This window comes from Chiloscyllium punctatum, chromosome 3, assembly GCF_047496795.1.
Source record: "Chiloscyllium punctatum isolate Juve2018m chromosome 3, sChiPun1.3, whole genome shotgun sequence".
Taxonomy (NCBI): Eukaryota; Metazoa; Chordata; class Chondrichthyes; order Orectolobiformes; family Hemiscylliidae; genus Chiloscyllium; species Chiloscyllium punctatum.
In genome coordinates, this window is record NC_092741.1 from 121,688,801 (window position 1) to 121,716,562 (window position 27,762).

General features: G+C 40.2%; 1 protein-coding gene across 5 annotated transcripts in view; it reads right to left on the reverse strand.

Annotated features, from left to right (window-relative positions):
- LOC140464582 (pecanex-like protein 2) overlaps positions 1 to 27,762 on the reverse strand; it is a 268,742-nt gene that overhangs the window by 147,226 nt on the left and 93,754 nt on the right. For 2 of the 5 annotated variants that reach the window (XM_072559843.1, XM_072559836.1), the window contains exons 14-17: positions 18,684 to 18,855; positions 12,991 to 13,101; positions 9,807 to 9,898; positions 8,134 to 8,313 (exon numbers count right to left, since the gene is read on the reverse strand). In XM_072559843.1, the coding sequence (XP_072415944.1) occupies positions 8,134 to 8,313; positions 9,807 to 9,898; positions 12,991 to 13,101; positions 18,684 to 18,855 (555 nt within the window). The remainder of the gene's footprint in view (positions 1 to 8,133; positions 8,314 to 9,806; positions 9,899 to 12,990; positions 13,102 to 18,683; positions 18,856 to 27,762) is intronic. The other 3 variants (XM_072559850.1, XM_072559861.1, XM_072559869.1) reach the window with 3 other exon arrangements.

The window sequence follows — 27,762 nt, forward strand, 5'->3', positions numbered from 1 at the left end:
ACAATAAACTTAAAGGTGACCAAATCATGTCAATTAAAGGGATGAATAAATCTCTATTGATAAACCATTGGTTACAGTGTGGTACTAATAATGCCAAGGTCATGGCTTCAACCTCTGTAAGCTAGATAATTATGGGGTGACTTTAATCTGCATACAGATCGGACAAATCAATTCAGTAACAATACTGTAGATGATGAATTCCTGGAGTATTAAGAGATGGTTTTTGGCATCAATACATTGAGGAACTAAGTAGAGAACAGGCAATCCTAGACTGGGGACAGTGTAAAGAGAAAGGAATAAATGGCAAGCTAGCTGTGGGAGATCCCTTGTGGGAAGAGTAACCATAGTATAATAGAATTTTTCACTAATGCAGAGAGTTATATCGTTGATTCTGAGACAAGATCCTGAATTTAAATAGAGAAAACTATGATGGTATAAGGGTGTGAACTGGCTAAGTTAGGGAATATTACTTAAAGGGATGGCAGTGGATAGGCGATGACAAACATTTAAAGGATGCATGAACTGCAACAATTGTTCCTTCCTATCTAGCAGAAACATAAAACAGGAAAAATGGCCTGGCTAACAAGGGAAATGACGGATAGTACTAGACAGATAGGGAAAGGAATGTACAAGTTAGCTAAAAAGAGCAGTAATCATGAGAACTGGGAGCAGTTTAGATTTTGATAAAGGAGGACAAAGGGATTGATTAAGAGGACAAAAACAGAATACGTGAGTACGCTTGCAGGAACATACAAACAAACGGTGAAAGTACCTTTAGGAATGTGAAGAGTAAAGTTTAGTGAAGTCAAATGGAGGTCCCTTACAATCAGAAGCAAGGGAACTTATAATGGGAAACAAAGAGGTGCCACACCATATTTTATGCACATATTAAAAACATATTTCGTTTCTGTCTTTCCAAAGTAGGACACAAATAATGTTCTAAAAATTGCAAATCATGGTGCACTGAGAAAAAGAAACTGAAGGAAATCAGTATTATTGAGAAAATGGTGTTGGGGAACGTGGTGGGATTACAGGCTGCAAGTGAGACAAAGTCTTTTCCCTGGGGACGGTGGCATAGGTTTAGGGTTGAGGGGAAAGATATAAAAGAGACCTAAGGGGCAACTTTTTCACACAGAGGGTGGTACGTGTATGGAATGAGCTGCCAGAGGATGTGGTGGAGGCTGGTACAATTGCAACATTTAAGAGGCATTTGGATGGGTATATGAATAAGGAAGGGTTTGGAGGGATATAGGCCGGGTGCTGACAGGTGGGACGAGATTGGGTTGAAATGTTTCCATGGTGTACATCTCTATGATTCTATGCTCGAGATCTAATAATCTACAGTCCAGAGTACTTAAGGAAGTGGCCCTCGAAATAGTGGATGCATTACTGGCCAACTTCCAAGATTCTATGGACTCTGGAACATTTGCTATGGATTAGATGGTAGCCAATGTAACCCCTCTATTTTAAAAAAAAGAAGCTACAAAGACTTGCCTGACGTTGGTAGTAAGGAAAGGTGCATGACCAAGTGCATTAGTCAGGCTAATTGTGGGGAATGGGTTTGGAGGGATACTCTTTGGAGGGTCGGTGTGGACTTGTTGGGCTGAAGAGTCTGTTTCCACACTTGCGGTTTCTAAGATGCTAAGTGCTAAAGTCCACCAAAAACAATTTAATAGCAGAAGTCTTAGAAATCAGTGACAATATCAGATAGAATCAGCATGGATTTACAGAAGGAAAATCCTGCTTGACAAATTTGCTGGGATTTTTTGAAGATGTAATTAATAGAATTGATAAGATGGAACCAGTGGATCTAGTTTTGGTGGATATTCAGAAGGTGTTTGATAAGGTTCTAGAATTGAGATCTGTATGTAAAATTAAAGAGCATGTGATTGGTGTAGTATACTGACAAGGATAGAGAACTGGTTGGCAGACAGAAAACAAAAGTAGGAATAAATAGGTCATTTTCTGAGTGGCAGCCAGTAACCAGTGAGTACTGCAGAATTTTTACCGAGGACCCCAGCTATTCATGATACAAATCAATGATTTAAATGAGGGAACTAAATGCAATATCTTCAAGTTTGCAGATGACAAAAAGGCTGGGTGAGAGGATGAACTGTGAGAAAGGTGCTATCACACTTAGGAAGAAGTTAATCTCATCCAAGATGGAGGATAGGAAAAAATTATGGCTGTAAGTGCTGTCTCTCTAGTCTCTCTAGTTAGAGGCACAGACAAATATTTCTGTGGCCAGCAGCAAGAAATCAAAATGGTGTGCTGCCTCCCTGGTGCCAGGATCAAGGATATCTCCAAGACAGTGCAGAATATTCTCAAAGGGGAGTGGGACTAGCAGAAGGTTGTTCTACACATTAGAACCAATGACATGGAAAGAAAAAAGGATGCGATTCTGAATGGACAAAATAGGAAGTTAGGAAAGAATTTAAAAAGGAAGTCCTCGAGAGTAGTAATATCTGGATTATGCCTGATGCCACAAGCTAGTGAGGGTAGGATTAGAAGGATAGAGCAGCTGAATGCACGGCTGAGAAACTGCTGCAGGAGAGAAGGGTTCACATTTTTGGATTATTGGAATCTCTTCTCGAGTAGAAGTGACTTGTACAAGAAGGATGGATTGCACCTGAATTGGAAGGGTCTGATATACTGGCAGGGAGATTTGCTAGAGCTGTTCGGGAGGATTTAAATGAGTAAGGTGTGGGGGGTGGGTGGAGGGACCCAGGGAGATAATGAGAAAAGAGATCAGTCTGAGACTGGTACAGTTGGGAATGGGAGCAAGTCAAACAGTCGGGGCAGGCAGGAACAAAGCAGAGAATGATGCAGGACTGATAAATTAAACTGCATTTATTTCAATGTAAGAAGCCGAACAGAGAAGGCAGATGAACTCAGGACATGGTTAGGAACACGGAACTGGGGGATCATAGCAATTCCAGATACATGGTTCAGGGATGAACATGACTGGCAGCTTAATATTCCAGGATGCAAATGATATAAGGAGGATAGGAAGGGGGGCAAGAGAGGAGAGGAGAGGGAGTGGTATTTTTGATGAGATAACATTACAGCTGTACTTGGGGAAGATATTCCTGGGAATACATCGAGGGACGTTATTTGGGTTGAACTAAGAAGAAAGACAAGGATGATTACCTTTTGGGATTGTACTATAGACCACCAATATTCAGCAGGAAATTGAGAAAAAGATTTGTAAGGAGATATTGATTATCTGTAAGAATAATGGGGTGGTTATGGTAGTTTAACTTTCCAAACATAGACTGGGTACTGCCATAGTGTTAAGGATTTCGATAGAGAGGAATTTGTTAGGTGCGTACAAGAAAATTTTCTGATTCAGTATGTGGATGTACCTATCAGAGAAGGCACAAAATATGACCTACTCTTGAGAACTAAGGCAGGGCAAGTAACTGAGGTGTCAGTGGGGGAGCACTTTGGGGCAAGTGACCAGTATTCTATTGGTTTTAAAATAATGATGGAAAAGAATAGACCAGGTCTAAAAGTTAAGGTTCTAAATTGGAGGAAGGCCAATTTTGATGGCATTAGGCAAGAACTTTCAAAAGTTGATTGTGGACGGATAATCACAGATAAAGGGATGGCTGGTAATGGGAAGCCTTCAAAAGTGAGATAATGAGAGTTCAAAGATGGTATGTTCTTGTTAAGGTGAAATGCAAGGCTGGTAGGTGTAGGGAATGCTGAATGATGAAAGAAATTGAGGTTTTGGTCAAGAAAAACAAGGAAGCATATGTCCGGTATGGACAGCAGAGATCGAGAGGATCCTTAGGAGAATATAAAGGCAGTAGGAGTTTACTTAAGGAGGAAATCAGGAGGTCAAAAAGGTGATATGACATAGCTTTGGCAAATTGGGCTAAGGAGAATCCCTTTGGATTCTATAAATATATTAAGGACAAAAGGGTAATTAGGGAGAGAATAGGAATCCTCAAAAGCAGCAAGGCAGCCTATTTGTGGAACTGCAGGGGATGGAGGAGATACTAAGCAAATATTTTGCATCAGTGTTTACTATAGAAAAGAACATGGAAGATATAGAATGTGGGGAAATAGTGACATCTTGAAAAATGCCGATATTACAGAGGAGATGGTGCTGGATGTCTTAAAACTCATAAAAGGTGGATAAATCCCCAGGACCTGATCAGGTGTACTCTAGTACTCTGTGGCAAGCTAGGGAAGAGATTGATGGGCCCCTTGCTGAGATATTTATATATCAATAATCATTGATGAGGTGCTAGAAGACTGAAGGATGGATAACATGGTGCCACTATTTAAGAAAAGTTGTAAGGAAAGCCAGCAGCTATAGACCAGTGAGCTTGACAACAGTGGTGGGCAAGTTGTTGGAGGGAATCCTGAGGGACAGGATTTAGATGTATTTGGAAAGATAAGGACTGATTAGGGATAGTGCGTGGGAAATCATGTCTCATTAACATGATTGAGTTTTTTGAAGTAACAAAGAGGATTGATAAGGGAAGAGCGGTGGACATGTTCCATATGGAGTTCAGTAAGGCTTTCAACAAGGGTCCTCATGGGAGACTGGCTAGCAAGGTTAGATGGAATACTGGGAGAATTAGCCATTTAGACAGAACTGGCTCAATGGTAGAAGACAGGGTGGTGGTGGACAGTTGCCTTCAAACGGGAGGCCTGTGACCAGTGGTGTGCCACAAGAATCAGTGCTGGGTCCACTGCTTTTCGCCAGTTATATAAATGATTTGGAGGAGAACAAGCAGGTATAGTTAGTAAGTTTACAGATGACACCAAAATTGGAGGTGCAGTAGAAGAAGGTTACCTCAGAGTACAACGGGGTCTTGATCAAATGGACCAATGGGCCAAAGAGTTTAATTTAGATAAATGTGAGGTCCTGCATTTTGGAAAGGCAAATCAGAGCAGGACTTACACACTTAATGATAAGGTCCTAGGGAGTGTTGCTGAACAAAGACTTTGGAGTGCAGGTTCATAGCTCCTTGAAAGTAGAGTTGCAGGTAGATAGGATAGTGAAGAAGGCATTTGGTATGCTTTCCTTTATTGGTCAGAGCATCGAGGATAGGAGTTGGGAGGTTATGTTGTGTCTATATAGGACATTGGTTAGGCCACTTTTGGAATATGGTGTGCAATCTGGTCTCCCTCCTATTGGAAGGATGTTGTTAAACTTGAATGGGTTCAGAAAAGATTTACATGGATGCTGCCAGGGTTGGAGGATTTGAGCTATAGGGAGAGGCTGAATAGGCTGGGGCTGTTTTCCCTGGAGCGTCAGAGGCTGAGGGGTGACCTTATAAAGGTTTATAAAGTCATGAGAGGCATGATTAGGGTAAATAGACAAGGTCTTTTCCCTGGGGTGGGGGAGTCCAGAACTATTTGGCATAGGTTTAGGGTGAGAGGGGAAAGATTTAAAAGGGACCTAAGGGGCAACGTTTTCACAGAGAGCATGGTGCATGTATGTTGCCAGAGGAAGTAGTGGAGGCTGGTATAATTACAACATTTAAAAGGTATCTGGATGGGTATATGAATAGGAAGTGTTTAGAGGGATATGGGTCAAGTGCTGGCAAATGGGACTAGATTAGTTTAGGATATCTGGTTGGCATCGATGAATTGTTTCCGTGTTGCATTTCTCTATGACTGTATGACTCTATTACTAGAGACTGATGATTGATCAAATTCCTGAAGGACAATTAACTCACTGAAAACAAACTGTAAAACGTGGTATTTCCTGGCTACTCTACTGTGACAACACCACAACAGAACTTATTTCATTCAGAGTCGAAGAGATACCATCAAGAACTGGATGCACAGTGTCCTGTTGTGTAGAAAAGGACTTGAGATAAGAGGCATTAATGGAGACAGGAAATAAAATAATTAACATTACAATATGGTTGATGAGCCAAATTCCAGTGGCAGGAAAGGAAGGGAGATATAAAACAAGCTTACGACTGTTCAAGGCAAAAGAACTAATGAAAGAGACTGAGATCAATTCTCTGGAAGGCTGCCTAAAGCTGAGACTTCAAGAAGGACTATCCTTGCACCAGGCTTGATCAGCTGGAGGACGGATGGGGAATACTGCATGCACACACACTAGAATAATTTAGCTTGTGTAACTATGATATTTTGTTAGTAGATTGTTCTTAGTGCAATAAAGCATTGTGATTGTTCAAATGGAAATTGGTGTGTCGAGGTTGTTACTCGATATCATTCCAAGTACTTGGGACACCCTTCCACACAGGTCAACAATGCAGAGTTGCTTCAGTGTGATTTGGGCAAGTTGATTGAGGGGGCAAATACATGGTAGATAAAGTATAATGTGGATTGATGTGAGGTTGTCCACTTTGATAGCAAAAACAGTAAAGAGGATTGTTACCTGAATGTGATAGATTGGGAAAGGAGGAAGTGCAACGGGACCTGGGTGTTGTGTACCAGTCACTGAAAGTTGCAGCAGGCTGTGAAGATGGGAAATGGTATGTTGGCCTTCATAGCAAGTGGATTTGAGTACATAAGCAGGATGTCTTGCTGCAATTCTACAGGGTCTTGGTAAGATGTGGAGTATTGTGTGTAGTTTTTTCACTCCTTATCTGAGGAACAATTTTCTAACTATGGAGGGAGTGTAATAAATGTTTACCAGACTGATTCCTGGGGTGTCAGGATTGACCTATGAAAGACTGGATCAGTTAGGCGTTTAAAAAAATGAAGCGGGCAAAGGGGGAAATCTCATAAAATTATAACAGGTATAGACAGAGTAAACACTGGAAGGATGTTTCCGATGACCACGAGCCTGGATCCAGTCCAGAACTAGGGTCATCAGTCTAAGAATAAAAGGTAGGCCTTTTAGGATTAAAATAAAGATAAATTTGTTCACCCAGACAATGGTAGGCCTGTGGAATTCTCTGCCATGGAAACCATTAATGTTTTCAAGAAGGGGATAGGTATAGTTTTTTTTTAGATTAGATTAGATTACTTACAGTGTGGAAACAGGCCCTTCGGCCCAACAAGTCCACACCGCCCCGCCGAAGCGTAACCCACCCATACCCCTACGTCTACATTTACCCCTTACCTAACACTATGGGCAATTTAGTTCTTTAGGTTAAAGGAAACAAAGAGTATGAGGCGAAAGTGAGAACTGGGTACTGAGTAAGAATATCAGCCATCATCATATTGAATGGCAGAGCAGGCTTGAAACGCCAAATGGCCTTATCCTTTTCCTACTTTCTAAGCTTCTATGTTTCTCATTGTTGGTGTCCAACAATGGCAATAACTCCTCTACCTTTAGGTCAAAAAAGCTTGAGTCCCACTTTCTCCAGAGATATGGCACAACATTTCCAGACAGGTTAATTACAAGCATAAAACAGACTAGAACAGACTAGAGGACAGAAGATAAACTTTCTCGGAGTGACAGATTAGATACTGAAATGTTCTCTTCCCCAGAAAGTTTAATGCATTACTGACTAATGTTGTAGGTGCTGATTCTCTGTAGGTCTTCAAGAGGGATGTAGACCGGTTCTTAATTGGGGCAGAGAATATATCATATAGAAGGTTCAGTTTTATAGATAACATCTACATCTTGCAATCTCTTGGGCTGAATTCAAATACTTGAGGATAATCACCGCTTTCTCGATAAGAGCTTTCTTCCAAATCCCTTATTTGATTTTTTACTGACCACCTTATCTTGATTGGCATTAGTTTTGTTCTCCTTCACAATTGCAAACACTTGATCTGTGTCTATTCAAAATCTTCCATAATTTTAAAGACCTCAATGAGATTACCCCTCAATCTCGTCTTTTCAGGTGGAAAGACACCCAGCCTGTTCTTCATCTCCTGATAGGTATATCTCCTCATTTCTGATATCATCCCTGTAAATATTTTTGCATCTCAATTGGTGCCTTCATTTTTATTTTGCAATTTATCAATTTACACCCCTCCCAATTAAACTCCAACTCATACTCTGACTGATTGATAAGCCTCCCAGTTTACAAGCACAATGATATATACTTGACATCGGATTTCCAGCTCCTCCTTCATTTACATTCCTTGATTTAAACCCCTCCCAGTTTACACCCCTTGTGTTAACATCTCCCAATTTACACAACATACTTTAAGTTCATTTCAGTGCTTCCCATGCCTTACTTTTGAGCAGAATGGTGGTTCAGGCACTGCTGCCACACAGCATCTATGACCTGGGTTTGATACCAGTCTCAGGCAATTGCTTGTGTGGAGTTTGGACATTCTGCCCATGTCTGCAAGAGTTTCCTCCAGGTGCTCCAGTTTCCTCCCTCTGTCCAAAGATGTGCATGTCAGGTGGATTGGCTGTGGGACATACAGAGTTACAGGGATAGAAGTGTGTGGGATGCTCTTTGAAGGGATGGTGTGGACCTGATGAGCCAAATGGCCTGTTTCCACACTATAGGGATTATAGGATTCATTGGACAGAAAAGGGTGTAAAACTGGTTGCCAATATTCTAACTCATTTCCTGCTCCAAACCAAGACTTATTCACCCCCCACCCCACTCTCCCCCCAACCCCCGTGCTGGAGTTTTCAGAAAGGTAACAGAGAAGGTTAATGAGGGTAATGCTGTTGATGTGATCCTAAAGGAATTTATCACAGTGCCGCACAACAAACTAGCAGGTAAAGTTAGAGCTCAAGAATAAAATGAATATTAGAAACATGGAATCAAAGTGCGTGAATGACAAGAAACAGAATGAACTAATGAATGATATTTTTCAGATTGAAGGCTGAGGATAAAGGCTGAGTTCCCAGGAGTTGACATTAGAATCCTTGCTCTTTCTGAGCAAGGCCATATTAATGACCTAGACCTTGATCTACAAAGGCAGAATTTCAACAGTGGCAGATGATATGAAACTTGGAAGCATTGTGAACTGTAAGGAGATAAACATGTTGATGAAATGGGCAGAAATTTGACAGATAAAATTCAATGCAGCGAAGTGTGAAATGATTCATTTTAATGGAAACAGTGCAGAGTAGAATACAAAACAAAGTGTACAATTCTAAAGGGGGTTCAGGGAAGAGGAACCGGGGTGTAGGTGTGCAAAAATCAATGAAGGTGATCAGGCAGGTTCAGAAACCAACTAATAAACCATACTGCATGCTAGGCTTTATTAATAGAAACACAGAGTACATAAGGAAGAAAGTTATCGTAAACTTGTGTAGAACTATTTTGGCCTCATCTGCTGAATAAGGTCCAGTTGTGGGCACCTCAGTAAAGGAAGGAATTGAAGGCATAAGAAAGGTTGCAGAAAAGATTCACAAGCATGGTTCTAGGGAGTGGAACGTCAGTATGTAGATGGTTTGGAGAAGTTGGGAGTGTTTTCCTTGGAGAAGAGATGATTGGGAGGAGGTACGATAATATTCAAAGTCATGACAGCTTGCATTGAGTAAATAGGGAATATTATTTCTATTGGTTGAAGACGACATAGATTTAAGGTTAATTAGCAGAGAAGCAAAGGCAACTTGTGAAAGAACTTTTGCGTGCAGTAAATGGTTAGGATGTGGAATGCATTGCTGGGGACAGTGGCAGATTCAATTGAAGCATTCAAGGGACACTGAATTATTATTTGAAATGAAAAATATGCAGGGCTATGGGAAGAAGGTGAGGGAGTAAGAGTAGGCGAACTGCTTCTTTGGAGAGTTGCACAGGCTGAATGGCCTTCTGCTGCACTCTAACCATCCAGTAATTTACATAAGCTTCAACAACATTACTGTTTCAGTTTTTTTCTATTTGCTGATTTTAATTCCAGGTTTCCATATTAGCCTTGGCTCAAACATACAATTAAGAGCTTACCTTTATAGTGCCAATACATAAAGCATACAGCAGCGTTACAGCAAGTAAACTGCGAGAAAAGCCATACAGTGATGACATTAGCCCTGTTGTAGCTGAAAGACACAGGTATGGATGTTATGTTATTGTTAAATGTCACAAAATTCTCCACAGCCAATAATCATCACCGCATTCCCTCTAGAGGAGCATCAACTGTGTTAGCTACAACCACATTTCCCCAGGCCCTTGTGGAACAGAGGTGCACAAAGTAAATCCAAATAGACTTGCAAAAAGCAAATTAATTGCAATAAAGTAAGTGTGAGGTAGATAATTTCAGCAGGAAGAATAAATGTAACACATAATTGTTTGGATAATAAATATCTAAATAGGGCAGAGAAGAAGGAGCATCTGAAAGTATTAGTACACAAATTACTAAAAGTAGTAATGCAGGTTAAGGCCATAAAAAAAGTGAATCAAATAGTGGAGTATATTTCCATTGGGATAGATTTGGAAAGCACAGGACCAATGCTAAATTCATACAAGAATCATTATAAGGTCACACTTGGCATACTGTGCACAATTCTAATCTTTCTTTTATCACCAGGATATAGAAGTATTTGAGGATGTGCAAAACATTTAGAAGAATGACATTAGAACTGGGAATTTAAAACTATTAGAATGGACTGAGCAGGCTAAGACTCTTCTCTAGAAAAAAGAAAACTGTGGGGTGGGTTGAAAAAGTAATTTAAAATCCTGAAATGGTTAATATAGTAAAATATAGAAGATGTGCAGGGAGATCATCACTAAGTGTCATGAATTTAAAATGGTCATTTATAAATCCAAAAGAAAATTCAGGAGAAAAGTCTTTAATTTGAATTTTCTACCACAAAAATTAATTGAGGTGAATAGCATATATGAATTTAAGAGGAACCTAGATAAGTACATGAATGAGAAAGGAATAGATGGATATTTTTAATCAACCTGTTTGGATGTGTCACAACACACCTTTGGAGACTTGGACCAGAATCCTTTGGCTCAGAATTAGGGCCTATTTCACCACAGGAGTCCCAAGACCTGAACACAATTGCTGGATTCAAAATCCAGCACGGAACCTTCTATAGGAATAGGGTGATTGCTCGGGTGGGATGGGGCTCATGTGGAGCACAAATACCAGTATGCACCTACTAGTCTGACTGACTTGATTTTATAATGTATATTTGTGGAGGTAATGGCTAATGATATATCTTTAGAATATTAATCCAGAGACCCATGTAATGTTCTGGGGACCTGCGTTCAAATTCCTGCTACTTGAATTTTAATTCAATAAAAATCTGGAATTAAAAATCTAACGATGACCATGAAACCATTGCTGATTGTTGGGGGAAAAGCACTTCTAATTTATTAATATCCTTCAGGGAAGGAAACTGTCATCCTTATTCGGTCTAGCCTACATGTAACTCCAGACCCCACAGCAAAGTGGTTAACTCTCAAATGCCTCTGGGTGATTAGGGATGGGCATTAAATATTGGCCTGCCCAGTGATTCTCACATCCCATGAACAAATTTAATAACAAAATCTGTTTTATTTTGAGAACCTTATATCAATACTGCAGTATGTTCACAATTGAAAAGCACAGAGCCAATACAGAAAAGATTGCCATTTAATGACAGAAACAAACTTTAAATTGATTAAAGATTCCAGTTGGACTGATTGGAAACCTGCAGTCCCCAATTACTCACTATCCAGTTTATTACTGGCTTAATAATGCAGAAAAAGATATCAACTAGTTTCAATGGTAGTAACAACCCTGATCAAATGAGACATTATCATGCTGACTCGTTGCAGTTTGGAAGTGGCTCTGACTACTCTGACAGCAATTAGAAAAAGCAATTGGGGAGGGTGTGCTTGCCTGGGAATTAGGCTGAGAAAGAATGACCCAGGCACTAGTTATAGCTTTACAATGGGGCAAATGAGAATACAACAGTGGCAGTTCTCTAGATTGCAACACTAGGAGAGGATGCTGAAATGTAACATATCCTGAAGTCTACATGAAGCCTTCAGAGCAAATTCTTACTTTAGAAGATGTGCACTTGGGGTTGATTTGATATACTTCAGTAAAATAGTGAAAGATATAGATAATGCTTATATGGGTCATTTAGTTTGACTGAATATGCTTGGAAGACGCAAAGATTGATGCTCATGATAACATAAAGGCAGATATGAGTTGTATGTTTGGAAGCTGTTCTTTTTCCAAAGTATTGGAAAAGTAACACACTGCCAGCCTGTGCAATGAACACCAATTCAGTGGATTCCTTGAAATAGGAATCAAGTCTGTTTCTGGCTGGAGTTGAGCTCACTTGCACGTGGTACCTCATTATTTAAATCAGGACCAAAGTATTCTCAACGAATAGTTTCCACTGCTTAAGGGGCTCAGTGAGATATTTTTCAGTAATTGTCTAAGATTTTAATTGTTCTCTAGTCCTTCCCAGAGATAGTGAAGTGGTGGATGTCTGTTTTGTGAAGCCGAAAGTATCACAACTGAATGGGATAGGTCAGATGAACCTGAGGGTTTTTCTATCTTTTCCATTATTCTTCAACATGCATCAATGTGAAATTGCAAAGTTGCACAATACTTTGAAAAATAAGCATAGGCTGCAATCATCTTACAATTTCCATATAGCAATGACCGCAGCTTTGCAAATGCAATATTCGTACAACAGAAGACAAAATGTATCTTGCTAAATTATTGAGACAGTTTGCTTCCCTTTGTATCAAGAGATGACTCTATGGTGGGATCCAGTAACCCAGGCCTTTTCACACCTCTCAATTACACCTACTTTACATCTCTATCCCTCCTTTACTACCAGTAGCATTCCATTTGTCTTTCCCTCTGGGCACCCTCACAATCTGTTCCATTCACTCCTCCATCCCTTCTGTCAATAGCATATAAACCAGTTTCCCAGCCCCCATCAGTTCTGAAGAAGAGTCATACCACATTAAATCAGTTTCTCTCTCCACAGATGCTGCTAGACCTGCTGAGGTCCTCCAGCATTTTATGCATTTTTTGTCAGATTTCTAGCATTTGTAGTCTTTTGCTTATAAACATGTATTCTAAATTAGATACAGTCTAGGGAACATACATTTTAGAGTGGAACGTAAGTAGTTTTTTATTTGGTTTATTTGGAAAAAAAACTTGCGTGATACATACCAGATCCACCAAAGATGTGCATATCTATTTGTTCCAACAAATATGTCAGAAAGGTATTTATTTGTGGAAGAAGACCCAGTAGGAAAATGATAGGGAAACACTGTGTGAACCCTATAACAGAAGATAGAACAAGGTGAAAGCAGCAGGGTAGAGAGTACAGAGAAGGCAAAAGAATCGAAAAAACAGCAAGGGCAACAGGAATATAACACCAGGTGAGGTAAACAAGAATGGCAATCAAAGTTAAGGCAACAGGAATTGAATCATTGAACCTTACAACACAGGAAGAGGCCACACTGACTATTGGTGCTTGAACTGACCCTTTGAAAGAGCTGTCAAATTATGTCCTGAACATCAGGTTTTCCCCCCAAAAGCTCTGCAAATTAGAACTCTGTGTACATATAAAATTGTCTTTTGAAATTCCTATGTAATCTTCCTCAGCATATTTTTCTACAGCACTCATTGTACAGTGATCAGGTAAAGGGTCTGTGGCTGCTTGTTCTCCATACCCTTAGGGTCAGCACACACAATTCAAGCAGCTTCTTTCTTAGCTGCGATCATTAAACTCAGTCCCAGTACAGGATTGAAACCAAGGTTTTTCTGGACTGATTGGGCCAGTATCATGCCAAACAATACAGTTAAATACAATATATGTCATTTTAATTAATTGACCCAACTGAGAAAATATAGATGTGTTTAGTTGAAATCTTTCAGCTTTTTCTGAATTACTCACGAAGGATATGTCACAACATTATTGTTGCTCAGCAGGTGTTAAAAGCCCCAGGACATTCCTTTGTTCTAGAATATCAGCCTTGTCATTTTATATCTATAACACAGTGGTTGCCATGGGTATGTGCAACAGTGTATAACTAAAAGAAATTATTATTGTATGTTCACCGGGAGAAAAATTAATGCATAATTTGTAAAGCCTTTAGAGGAAGACAGACAGGTAAAACGAATTGCAATCATGTGAGATCATCCTCTCTACAGTTAAGAACTGAGAACTTGAGCTGAGCTATTAGGATGTAGGGAATAAACATCAAGAATTTTCTCTAATCTGTCCAAGCCATATCTGTATTATATGGGATATTATGGAGAATAAAGGACAAGTAGGGATAATGGCAATAGAAGTCACAGTGAGGGCAGCAGAATAGTGGACACGGTATGGATAATAGAGGATGCAACAAGGCATCAGGGACAGAAAGCACGGAGTGTCAACAAATTTTGCTTCACTGTTCTATGAAAAACTAAGGGAATGATGCACTGTCAGAGGAGAAGTACTGTAGAAGTACTGCAGTACTGGAAGGCAGCACCAAGGAACTGCTGCGACATTAAAAAAATTGGAGCAGGAGCAGCTATTCAGTCCGGCAAGCTTGCTCCACCATTCAATATAATCATGGCTGATCTGATTGTGGCTTGAATTCCACTTTCCATACTACCTATCCCCAAATATCTTTTGGCTCCTTTGTAAGTCAAAAATCTGTCTAACTTGGCCTTAAATATATTCGGTGATAGTTCTCTCTCTAGGGTAGTATATTTCAAAGATTAACAACCTTCTGAGAGAAGAAATTCATCCTCATTTATAGCTTATAAACCAGACCCGTTAATTTGAAACTGTGCCCCCTAATTCTAGATTCACACATGAGTGGAAACATCTCAGAATCAGCTGTGTCAATTCACTCCCCCTCTCCTCTCACTCCAGAATCTCATGTGAGTCAATAAGATCATCTTTCATTCTTCTAAATTCCAAAGAGTATAGGTCCAGCTTGTTCAACCTTTCATCATAAGGCAAACCTTTCAACCCAAGAATCAACCTAGTGAATCTGCTTTAAGTTTCCTCTCATGCAAATATAAGTCTCATAAAATAAGGAAATCAAAACAGTATGCATTACTTAGGTGTGTTTCATCAATAGCCTTTAGAGATATGCACCCGCTGAAATTATCATAAAGGATCCACCTCATCAATCTCACCCCTCGGCTCAGGTTAAACTCACCATCAGTCATCACTCTTTAATGAGAGAGCCTATGAACCTCTTGCAACCATACATTTCCCAGATAAGATTTTTTTTTAATACATTATCCCCCGCTTCTACCTTGCAACATTGAGAGTAGAGCAATCTACTCTCAAACATCAGCAAAAGATGGAAGGTGTTGTCAACAGCACAACCAAATGGATACTGAAGCAGCTCGTATTCAGACAATATTCAGTTTTGGGCTGATAAGGAACAAATAACATTTGTACCACACAAATGCCAGGCAATGTTCATTCCCGTTTGGAGAGAATCCAACCATCATCCATTGACATTCAACTGCACAACCATTGCTGAATCCTCCACTATCACATCCTGAGGGTTTACGCTGACCAGAAATTGAAGCAAACCAGTAATATGTGGCGACAAGAACAGGTGAAAGGCTGGAAGTTCCATAGCAAATAACTCATCTCCTGTCTCTCCAGTGACTGTCCATAATCTACATGTCACAGTGTGATAGAATATTCCTCACTTGCCTGGATGAGTGCAGGTCCAAAAACAATTAGGATGCTCGAGACAATCCAGAACAAACAACCCACTTGATTGGTGCCCCATCTAATACCTTTAACAATTGCTCCTTCCACCACTGATGCACAGTGGCAATAGTGTATACAATTTGCAAATAAGATTTACCACATTAATTCTTCTTGGACAATACCTTCCAAAACGGCAACTTCTACCACATAGATGGACAAGGGTAATAGATACATGGGAACACCACCCTTGAAAGAAACCCCTCAAGTTATTCACCATCATAGCTCGGAACTACATCATCATTTCTTTTCTGTCTCTAGATCAAATCTTGGGCCAAACTCCATCTCTAATTGCATTGTGGATGTACCTATACTGCATGGACTGCAAAGGTTCAAAAGGGCAGCTCACCAGCATCTTCTCAAGAGCAACTAGGGATGGGCAATAAATGCTGGTTAAGTCAGTGATGCACACATCCTGTGAATGAATAGAAAAAAAATTTCAATGACCTGAAACTTATTGTCACCAAGAGCAGATGCAGAGCTTTTGCAACAATATATTCAGATCCACACCACAATCTCTGAAAATTACTCGAAACACACAAAAATGAAATTCTGGACAAGATACTTAATCTGGTTTGGCTACATTTTCTGTGCATAATTTCTGTTGACTCCAGGCACAAACACCTCTCTACACGTCCCTACAGGATGTCAGTTCAGATCTCTTCTGGCAAAGGAAGCAAAATTCTTAATCTCTTTGAGAAAAATGTTTTTCATGTGCATCTGTGAATCCTGACTCTGCTTACATTAGATGGCAATATTACTGAGTTCACAACAAAAATGAAACTCTTAATCTGATACATCACATAACTGTTTAAAAATATTATCTAGTTTATGTGAAGACTCAAAATGACATCAGCTTCTCCTCTTACCTAAAGGTACAGATAACTGTAAATGCAACATAATTACATATATAGAATTGACAGCAATGATACATACAGCTCATGGCAATGAATAAAGAATGACAGGCACTAGTTCCCAATAATAGCATATTTCTCCCTTTTAGGCATGTCTGGTGAATTATTGTCTGAGACATCTATAGCTGCATCTTGGCATTTCCCCCATATTCTTTCTGTACTGGATTTTAATAATCTCAAAATCTAATCTCAGTGGTGGAGAAGTTACTAGAGAGAATTCTGGGGGACAGAAATATATCTACACTTGGAGAGACAAGGATTAATCAGGGATAGTCAGTATGGATTTGTTAAAGAAAGGTTGCGTTAAAAAAAAGGATTTTTTTTCTCAGAAGGTGGCCAGGTGTTTTGATGTATGTAATTCATTTGATGTGCTGTACATGGATCCCATCATATGCTAAGATATAAGGCCAAGTGGCACATTGGATCCAAAACTGACTGAGTGGGGAAGCAGAGGGTGATAGCTGAGGGATATTTCTGTAACTGGAAGTCTTTACCCAGTGGGGTTCTGCAGGGTTCAGAACCCCACAGGGTCCTTTCTGTACATTAATCAGTTAGACTGAAATGTATGATCGAGAGATTCAGGATGCCACAAAAATTGGCAAAGTAGTAAATAGTGAGGAAGGTAGCCATAAGCTGCAAGAAGATGTCAACAGACTGGTCAGCTGGGCAGAGCAGTGGAACTCAATCTGGAAAAGTGCGAGGTAATGCACTTGGGAGGGCTAATAAGGCAAGGAGTTACACTATGAATGGCAGGACTCTGTAAAGAACTGAAGATCAGTTTGCAGATTGGTGTGCATATCTACAAATCCTTCAAAACAACAGTGCAGGTATTGAACGTAAGAGCATGGAATTGTATAAAATGCTGGTTAGCCACAAACGGAGTGCTGTGCAGTTCTGATCACTACATTACAGGAAGGAGGTTATTGCAATAGAGAAGGTGCAGAGGAGATTTACCAGCATGCTATTTGGCTGACGGGTCAGAACCATGAGGACTCATGAGAACTATTGGATAAACTAGGATTTTGTTTTAGAGCAGCCAAGGTTGAGATAGGACCTGATAGAATAAGATTGTGACATGCACAAATAGAGCAGTTAGGCATTTTTTCCATTATAGTGAGGTCAATACTTGGGGGCATAGATTTAAGGTAAGCAGAGAGTTGAGGAGAATATTTTTCACTCAGAGGGTGATAGGAATCTGGATCTTACCTGCTGAAACAGCTGTTGAACCAGAAACTTTTGTAACATTAACCAATACTTAGAATCAGAATTAACCTTATTGTCACATATACCTACATGAGTACAGTGAAAGTTTACAAGTTGCCATTTACAAAGTCATCATAGATACCAAGGTTTCTAGATGCAGATTCTTAAGTACAAATTCTTTAGGAAAATTTAGAAAATAAAGTCCAGTAATAAATTAGAAAAATAGAGAATTAAGAATTCAAAATAAGTCTTCTAACCCAATCAATACCAGGCTTCATCTCAAAGAGATGCTGGGACTTGAGACTTACTTTGCCAGAGTCTCAAGGGCAATGGATCAAAAGCTGGAACACAGGATTCATGTAGCCAGATCTTTGTTTACCATTGTGAACACAATGGGACATATGGCCTCCTTCTGTGATATAAAAATCTATGATCTGAGCAATCTGAATCAGATTAGAGTCCTGTGCCTTGCTTCTAAATTAGACAACTATAGCGTCAAGGTCCGCTCAAGAAACCTGAGCCCAAATAAAGACTCTACTACAGTAACACAGTACTAAGGGTGTGCTGCACTGCTGGAAGTGTCACCTTTAAAATCAGGCATTAAACTGACTACCTCTCAGATACAGATAAGAGATCTCACAACCATTATTCAAATAATTTAGTAGTGCTCTTTCTGGTGTCCTAGCTAATTTGCCTCTCAACCAACAGATTATTTGCTAATTGTACACTCAATTTGTTGAAGCTTCCTGTGCCCAGACAGATTTCCCCGTTTCTGATGTTATATAAGTCCCCGCACTTCAAAACAGTATGTAATTAGCTGTACAACATTTTGGGATGTTTGAAGGGAGGAAATACATAAGTGCAAGTCTTTCTTTTTCCCTCAAGGTTGAACAATATATTTACATGCAGTTAATCAATGAAAATGTGAGCAGAGACCAGAGTTTTTTATGATTACCACAGTGAGCATGTCAACCACATATTCAATGACTAACTGGCAACTATGTGCATTGACTCACCGATAATAAAATCTCTGGCAAGAGCAAAGTTTTCTGGAGATATTAATCTGATTCCGTACAGAGTAGAAATTGGAAGTTGAGTGGACTTACTCCCAAGATCGAAAACCCACACAAGGCTACAGCAGATTGAAAAATAAATAGATCTACTGTATGCAACAATTCTGTTGTGACCCTGGAAGAAACACAGATAAAAAATAAAGTCCATTATAAATGCATGCATATGTAGGGGCTTTATTAACACAGAAGGAGAGTACACAAACAAGTAAATTAGGCAAAACCTATATAAAGCACTCATTGCACAAACATTATATTCAATTCTGGACATTCGATATTATGGATGTCAAAGCCTTGGAGAGGATGAAGAAAGAATTATTAGAACAATAACAGGGATAATTTTATGGAAAGACTGAAGAAGCTGATTTCTTTTACCTTAGAGTAGAGAACATTAAGGGAAAATTTGACAAAGGTATTTAAAATGCTTGAAGAGTCAATAAGAGTTCAGGAGCAGTACATTTCTGTGAGAATGAATGATAGGCATGGCAAGTTATGTGAACCTTTGAATTTTTTCAATGTTGACCAGGGGCGATACAACTTTGGTCAAAAAGGAAAAGGAAGCATACATAGATCGAGGAAGATGGGAACTAACAAAGCCCTTGAAGATTAGATAGATTAGATTAGATTAGATTAGATTACTTACAGTGTGGAAACAGGCCCTTCAGCCCAACAAGTTCACACCGCCCCGCCGAAGCGCAACCCACCCATACCCCTACATTTACCCCTTACCTAACACTATGGGCAATTTAGCATGGCCAATTCACCTGCCCTGCACATCTTTGGACTGTGGGAGGAAACCGGAGCACCCGGAGGAAACCCACGCAGACACGGGGAGAACGTGCAAACTCCACACAGTTAATGAGATTAGATTAGATTACTTACAGTGTGTAAGGAAATTAGGAAAGAATTTAAGAAAGGATTTAGAAGGGCTAAAAAGGGTTATGAAAAGTCATTAGCAAACAGGATTAAGGAGAATCCCAAGGTTTTTTATACATATATAAAAAGGAAGAGGATAGCCAGGGAAAGGGTTGGCCACTCAAGGACAAAGGAAAAAATGTATGTGTGGAACCAGAAGAGGTAGGTGAGGTCTTAAATGAATACTTTATATCAGTATTCACCAAAGAGAAGGAATTAGTGGAGAATTATCTCAGGGAAGGAAATGTCAAATTTCTAAATCAGGTTGCAATTAAAAAGAAGTCTTGTGTGTCTCGAGAAGTATTAAGATGGATTATTCCCTGGGCCCTGATGGGATCTATCCCAGAATATTGAAGGAGGCAAGAGAACAAATTGCTGCAGCAATGACAGATATCTTTGTATCATCTTTGGCCACAGGTGAGGTCCAAAATAGCTAATGGAGAATAGCTAATGTTGTCCCATTGTTTAAAAAGGGTAGCAGGGATAATCCAGGAAGTTACAGGCCCGAGAGCCACACATCAGTGGTAGGAAAATTATTGGAAAAGATTCTCAGGGAAAGAATCTATAAGTAATAATTCAAAACTAATTAAAATAAAATAAGGACGGGGGTGGGGGAGGGGGGGTCAGGTGATGCGTTGTTTCTGCATGATGTGGTTGCTGCTGGATCACATTGTAGTTCCCAGTGACCATGTTTATAATAAATGTTGGTTGATGGAATAACTCCACCTCAGAGCTGATGAGCTGGAGTCTGAGCTTCAAATATTGCGACGCATCAGGGACAGGGAAGAGTTACCAGGAGACAGTCACACCCTTTAGACTAACTAACTCGAATTCAGCCAGTGGTCAGGGACAGGAGAGTTTGGCTGTGAGTGAGGCAGGTGGAGGGATTCTGGAGGTAGAGTTTGGCTGTGAGTGAAGCAGGTGGAGGGATTCTGCAGGAGCCTCAGCCCCTGTCCTTGTCCAACAGGTTCAAGAGTTTTGCTCCCTGTGTGGATGGTAACGGGGACTGCAGGGAGGATGAGCTGACCGACTGTAGCACCTTGACGCAGGGAGCCATTTAAGTGGGAGGAAAGAAGAGAAATGTTGTAATTGGAGATATTACAGTTAGATGCATAGATACTGTTCTCTGTGACCAGTAAGAGTCCTGAGGATTGTGTTGCCTGCCTGGTGCTCGGGTTCGGGATATCACATCTGGGCTACAGAGGAACTTGAAGAGGGAGGTAAAGGTCCAGCGGTCGTAGTCCACGTAGATACCAGTGACATAGATAAAACTAGGGTAGAAGTTCTGTGAAGGGAGTATGAACACCAAGGAGCTAAATTAAAAAGCAGAACCAAAAAGGTAATAATCTCTGGATTACAAGTGAGCCACGAGCTAATTGGCAAAGGGTCAATAAGATCAAGCTGGTAAACACTTGACTCAAAGATTGGTGTGGGACAAATGGGTTTGAATTCATGGGGCATTGGCACCAGTACTGGGGAAGAAGGGGGCTATTCCAATGGGACTGTCTTCATCTGAACCATGCTGGGACCAGAGTCCTAGCAAATTGTATAACTAGGGCTGTAGACAGGGCTTTAAACTGTGGGGGGTGTGGATCAGTTATAGGTAAAATTAGAAAACCCAAATTAAAGGAAGAGGTAAGACTGCAGAACTCAGAAGAGGTTATTTAAACTAACACACACACACACACACACACAAATAGGACAGATTGTATCGAAAGGGTTAGCAATCAAATTTCAAGTGCACTGGACAAACAAATGACAATGAGATGAGGGACGGTTAATATAGAACGGAAGTTGTTATATCTGAATGCATGCAGTGTAGGAATAAGGTAAATGACTTTGTAGTGTAGATTGAAATTGGCAGATATGACATGGTGGGCTTCACAGAGACATGGCTGCAATGGGATCAGGATTGGGAGCAGAATGTTCAAGGATATACATCCTATCGAAAAGAAAGACAAGTGGGCTGAGGGGGTTGGGTTGCCTTACGGATAAGAAATAAGATTAAATCAATAGTAAGAAACGAAGTAGGGTCAGCTGGTGTAGAATGTGTGTTGGTAGAATTGAGGAACCGCAAAGGTTAAAAAAACATAGTTGGAGTTACGTACAGGCCTCCAAACAGTAGTCAGGAGCTGGGGTGCAAGATACACCAGGAGACAGAAAAGATGTGTAGGAAAGGCAAAGTTACAGTAATCTTGGGGGATTTCAATATGCAGCTGGACTGAGAAAATCAGGTTGGTGGTGGATTGCAAGGCAAGGAATTTGTGGAATGTCTACGAGGTGGCTTTTTGGATCAGTTTATGGTGGAGCCACTAGGGAACAGGCAATACTAGATTTAGTGTTGTACAATGAGTCAGACTTGATAAGGGAGCTTAAGGTGAAGGAACCCTTAGGGGGCAGTGATCATAATATGTTGAATTTACTCTGCAGTTTGAGGGGGAGAAGAAAGAATCAGAGGTAACAGTCTGTCAGCTGAATAAAGGCAACTACAGAGGCATGAGGGAGGAGCTGGGTAGAATTGACTGGGAGAGGAGCCTAGCAGAAAAGACAGTAGAACATCAATGGCAGGAGTTTCTGGGAGTAATTCAGGAGACACAGCAGAGATTCATCCCAAGGAAAAAGCAGCATTGAACAGGAAGGATGAGGCAACCATGGTTGATGAGGGAAGTCAGGGATAGCATAAAAGCAAAAGAGAAAGCATATAATGTGGCAAAGGGCAGTGGGATACCAGAGGATTGGGAAGCTTACAAAGACCAACAAAAAAAGAAATAAGGAGGAAGAAGATTAAATATGAGGGCAAGCTAGCTTGTAATATAAAAAAAGACAGTAAGAGTTTCTTTAGATACATAAGAAGCAAAAGACAAGCAAAAATGGACATTGGACTGTTGGAAAATGAGGCTGAAGAGATAGCAGTGGGAAACAAGGAAATGGTTGAAGAACTGAATAACTACTGAGAGTAGCATTGGAAGGATGCTTTTCAGAATGGAGGGCTGTAACTTGTGGTGGTCTACAGTGATCAGTACTGGGACCGCTGCTGTTTGTGATCTACATAAATGATTTGGAGGAAAATGTAGTTGGTCTAATTAGTAAGTTTGCAGATGATACAAAGATTGGTCGAGTTGTAGATAGTGAGGATGATTGCCAGAGGATACAGAGAATATAGATCAGTTGGAGGCATAGGCAGAAAAATGGCAGATGGAGTTTAATCAGACAAATGTGAGTTGATGCATTTTGAAAGGTCAAGTACAAGTGGGAATTATACAGCGAATGTCAGAACCCTTAGGAGTATTGATATGCAGAGACGTCTGGGTGCACAGGTCCACAGATCTCTGAAGGTGGTGGCAAAGGTAGATAAGGTAGTTAAAAAAAAGGCCTATGGCATGCTTGCCTTCATTGGAAGGGGCACTGAATATAAGGATAGACAAGTGATGTACAGCTTTATAGAAGTAGGGCCGGTCAGGGTTGGCGTAGGGAACTTGTGTGTGGAGTCTGAGCAGATAGGGGAAGCCTTAAATGAGTTTTTTGCTTCAGTTTTCACTAAGGAAAGGGACCTTGTTCTGATTGAGAACTTTGAGGAGCTGGGATACAGGCTTGAACAGATCAAGATTGATGAAGTTGATGCGCTGGAAATTTTGGCAAACATTAAGATTAATAAGTCCCCAGAGCCAGACCAGATTTATCCCAGGTTGCTCCAGGAAGTGAGAAAGGAGTTTGCTAAGCCGCTGGCAAAGATCTTTGTTTCCTCACTCTCCACGGGAGTTGTACCAGAGGATTGGAGGGAGGCAAATGTTGTTCCTCTTTTCAAGAAGGAGAATAGGGAAATCCCTGCAATTACACACCATCAGTAAGGTGTGGTCAGTAAGGTTTTGGAAAGAATTCTGAGGGATAGGATTTATGATTATTTGGAAAAGCATAGTGTGATTAAAAGCAGTCAGCATGGCTTTGAGAAGGGCAGGTCATGCCTCACAAATCTTATTAAGTTCTTTGAGGAGGTAATGAGACAGGTCAACGAAGGTCATGCAGTGAATGTGGTGTATGTGGACTTCAGCAAGGCACTTATTAAGATTCCCCAAGGTAGGCTCATTCATAAAGTCAGGAGATATGGGATACAGGAAAATTTGGCTGTCTGGATTCAGAATTGAATGGCTGACAGAAGGCAGAGAGTAGTTATAGATGGCAAGTATTCTGCGTGGAGGTCAGTGGTGAGTGGTGTCCCGCTGGGCTCTGCTCTTGGGCCTCTGCGCTTTGTAGTTTTTATAAATGACTTGGATGAGGAGGTTGAGGGTTGGATTAGTAAATTTGCCGATGACACAAAGGTTAGAGGTGCTGTTGATAGTATCGAGAGCTATTGCAGGCTGCAGCACAACATAGACAGGATGCAGAGCTGGGTTGAGAAATGGCAGCTGGAGTTCAACCTGGATAAATGCGAAGTGATGCATTTTGGAAGGTCAAATTTGAATGATGAATATAAGATTAAAGACAGGATTCCTGATAGTATGGAGGAACACTTGGTGTTCAAGTGCATAGATCTTCAAAGTTGTTACCCAAGTGGATAGGGTTGTTAAGAAAGCATATGGTGTTTTGGCTTTCATTAACAGGGGATCAAGTTTAAGAGCTGCAAGGTTTTGCTGCAGCTCTACAAGACCCTGGTGAGACCACACTTGGAATATTATGTCCAGTTCTGGTTGCCCTATTATAGGAAAGATGCGGAGGCTTTGGAGAGGGTGCAAAGAAGGTTTACCAGGATGCTGCCTGGATTGGAGAGCTTGTCTTATGAAAAGAAGTTGACTAAGCTCGGACTTTTCTTTCTGGAGAGAAGGAGAAAGAGAGATGACCTGATTAAGGTATACAAGGTAATGAGAGGCATGAATAGAGACAATAGCAAGAAACCTTTTCCCAGGGCAGGATTGACTGGCACGAGGGGTCATAGTTTTAAGATATTAGGTGGAAGGTATAGAGGAGATGTCAGAGATAGGTTCTTTTCACAGAGTTGTGAATGCATGGAATGCAGTGCCAGCGGTGGTGGTGGAAGCAGAGTCATTAGGAACATTTAAGCGAGTGCTGGACATGCACAAGGACAGCAGTGAATTGAGGGGTGTGTAGTTTAGGTTATTTTAATTTAGATTAAGAATAATCCTCGGCACAACATCGTGGGCCGAAGGGCCTGTTCTGTGCAGTACTCTTCTATGTTCTATGTTCTAATTCACCACGTTAGAAATAAATTCTCATTTCTCCCTAATTTCTTTGTCAATTATTTTAAATCTGTGCCCTTTGCTTATGACCCACATATCACTTGAAACAATTTCCACTTCTCTATTGTCAATGCCTCTCAACATTTTGAAGATCTCTGTGAGAGATTCCCTTAATCTTCTGCTCTCCAGGTCAACAATCTCAACTCATTTCATTTCTCCATTTTGATTTGTGTGGTTGTTTTAAGTTTACAGTGGAATGCTTTGTTGTCCTTGAATCCAGGTACAGTCAAAAAAGTAGAAGCAGTTGTCCATGTCATCAGGTACACTGAGACCAGTGTATTGTATCCAACATCTCCATGTCTAAGCAGATGGATCAGAGACCAAACCAGGACCTGCTTAGTTATAATTCAACTTTTACTTACTAAGATAGCATGACATCTCTGTATCCTGTAACATCCAAACTGAAATAGGGCATTCAGCCCCTCAAAATTGAATAGTCAGACATGAATACACCATTTAACCTCTCAACTTGAACAGCAGGCTATTCATTCCTCTAACCTGTCACACATGGACAGAAGGAGGTCAAAAACCTTTCAATCCTGTCAGAAAGGAACAGAGGAATGCCAATGAGTTTCTCAATCCTATTAAACAAGAAAAGGAAAAGGCCATTCCACACTTTGAGCATGTTACACAGGGACAGGAGAATGTCCGTCAAACTCATCAATCTGTTACACAGGAGTGAGAGAAGGCCATTCGACTTCTCAAGTCATAATAGGAGAAGCACTTCAACCCTTTGAGCCTAGTACACATTAACAGAACTAGCTCAATGGCCTCTTGCTGTCAGTCAATTAGATGAAAGCTAATCTCCAACGAACTTCACCTAACCATCTTGACTCTTGCGGCAGAGGAACATAGTGTCCAAAGCTCTGAGCCAGGAAGCCTAAGTTCAAGTTCCACCTGTTCCAGAGGTGCATACTAACATCTTGAAACAGGGTGATTAAAACAAAATCACTTCTATTCTGTAATTCTTAATATGCTTACCAAACAAAACAGTCCTTTTCACAAATGCAGGACACTCTTCAAAACAAATGGTCAGTATTAGATGTAATGTAGGAAACATAGTAGCCAATATGTACATAGCAAGATCCCGAAAACCGCAATAATCCGTTTTTTTAAGCACTTAATGGAGGGATAAATATTGACCAGCAAGACACCCAGGTGAACTTTTGTCTACTTCTTCAAAATACTGTTATGGAACTTTTTGCATTGACCTTAGAGAACAGATAAGCTTTGGCTTCTAGTCTCATCCAAAAAACACATTTGCTGCAGTGCAGAACTCTCTCTGTACTATATACTCAGCCAAGATTTTGTGGTCAAGCTTGTGGATTGGGACTTGAACCCACACACTGTATTCTGATTCAAAGGCAAGATCACTGATCCACGTCAGAGGTGGATTATAACTAAATAAAGGACATTAAACTGTAGTAATGCTATCCTAGGATCCAACATCTGCTGACTGTCAGCAATTGCTGAAAAGATTTACTAAATAGGGTTTTATTGAAATTGGTCTCTTTTAAAGGTTGCGACAGTAAGAATGCCTGTTACAAGGCAAAAGTATCAGATTTGATCTAATCATTTTTAAGTAAGCTGCCTTAGGAAGTGCAGGAATCTCACAAACTCTCTATCTTACTAAGATTACAGTGGCTTACAGCAATGTCTCTGTCCAATACAATATTGCAATATTGTAAATACTGATGTTGAGACAATGCTTATTATATTCTATAGTCTCTCTGAATGAACATGTATTGCCTATTGTGACAAGCAATGCTGCTACATGGAAATGGTCAAAATTTATAAGAATAGGAGTTTTTCCAACTTTCTCTTGTTGCTGGTGTTATTCTATCTTATGCATTCAGGCAGATACTGAGCTGTTCTTAACAGTTCTGAACACAACATTCTGCACTGTGATATTGAAATAGGTTTAACATCCAAACCTCAACTGCTGATATCCTAGTTGTATCCCTCAACCATCATCTTGCTAACCTACATGAGTTCCTAATACAGCAAAATATTGATACATCCTTGTTTTCAATCAGCTCCATGGTCTTACTTCTCCTCCAAGATATCCACAATCATCTGGGCTCTTGGACATGCTTGATTTTAATTGCTCCATCACTGGTAGCCAGGCCCTCATTGCAAAGGCACTAAACTCTGGAATTCCTTCCATAATCCTGTCTGCCACTCAACCTCTTGCTTTACATTTATGACTTGGACATGCCGGTGTTGGGCTGGGGTGTACAAAGTTAAAAATCACACAACACCAGGTTATAGTCCAACAGATTTATTTGGAAGCACTAGCTTTCGGAGCGCTGCTCCTTCATCAGGTGGTTGTGGAGAAAGGAGCAGCACTCCGAAAGTTAGTGCTTCCAAATAAACTTGTTGGACTATAACCTGGTTTTGTGTCATTTTTAGCTTTATTTTAAGATGCGCTTTTTTTTGTGGCTTCGTACCAAATTTTGATAACACTCTTGTGAAGTATCTTGGATCTGTTTAATATGTTAAAGATAGTATATAAATGCAAGTTGTTGTTGATTGCAAGCCATTAGTCCAACTTCTGTTGTGGCCTCTTTGTCCTCCGTCAACTGTTACACAGTGAAAACTCTGCACTGTAGGGTCTGAACTGACAATTATCTGTCCAGTTTAGGGACATCAGGAACCTTGCAAATTGGACATCATGACAGCTTTAGAGTTGAAACAATATACATTTAAAAAATCCTTTATAAAATTATGGAGTAGATTTCCACTTTGCCAAGATCAGATCATCTAGTTATCCATCTGTCCATTATAGATCACACATTACCCACTCACCATTTTTTTCCCAATTTTATTCATTCTGACCATAATACAAGCACTTCCAT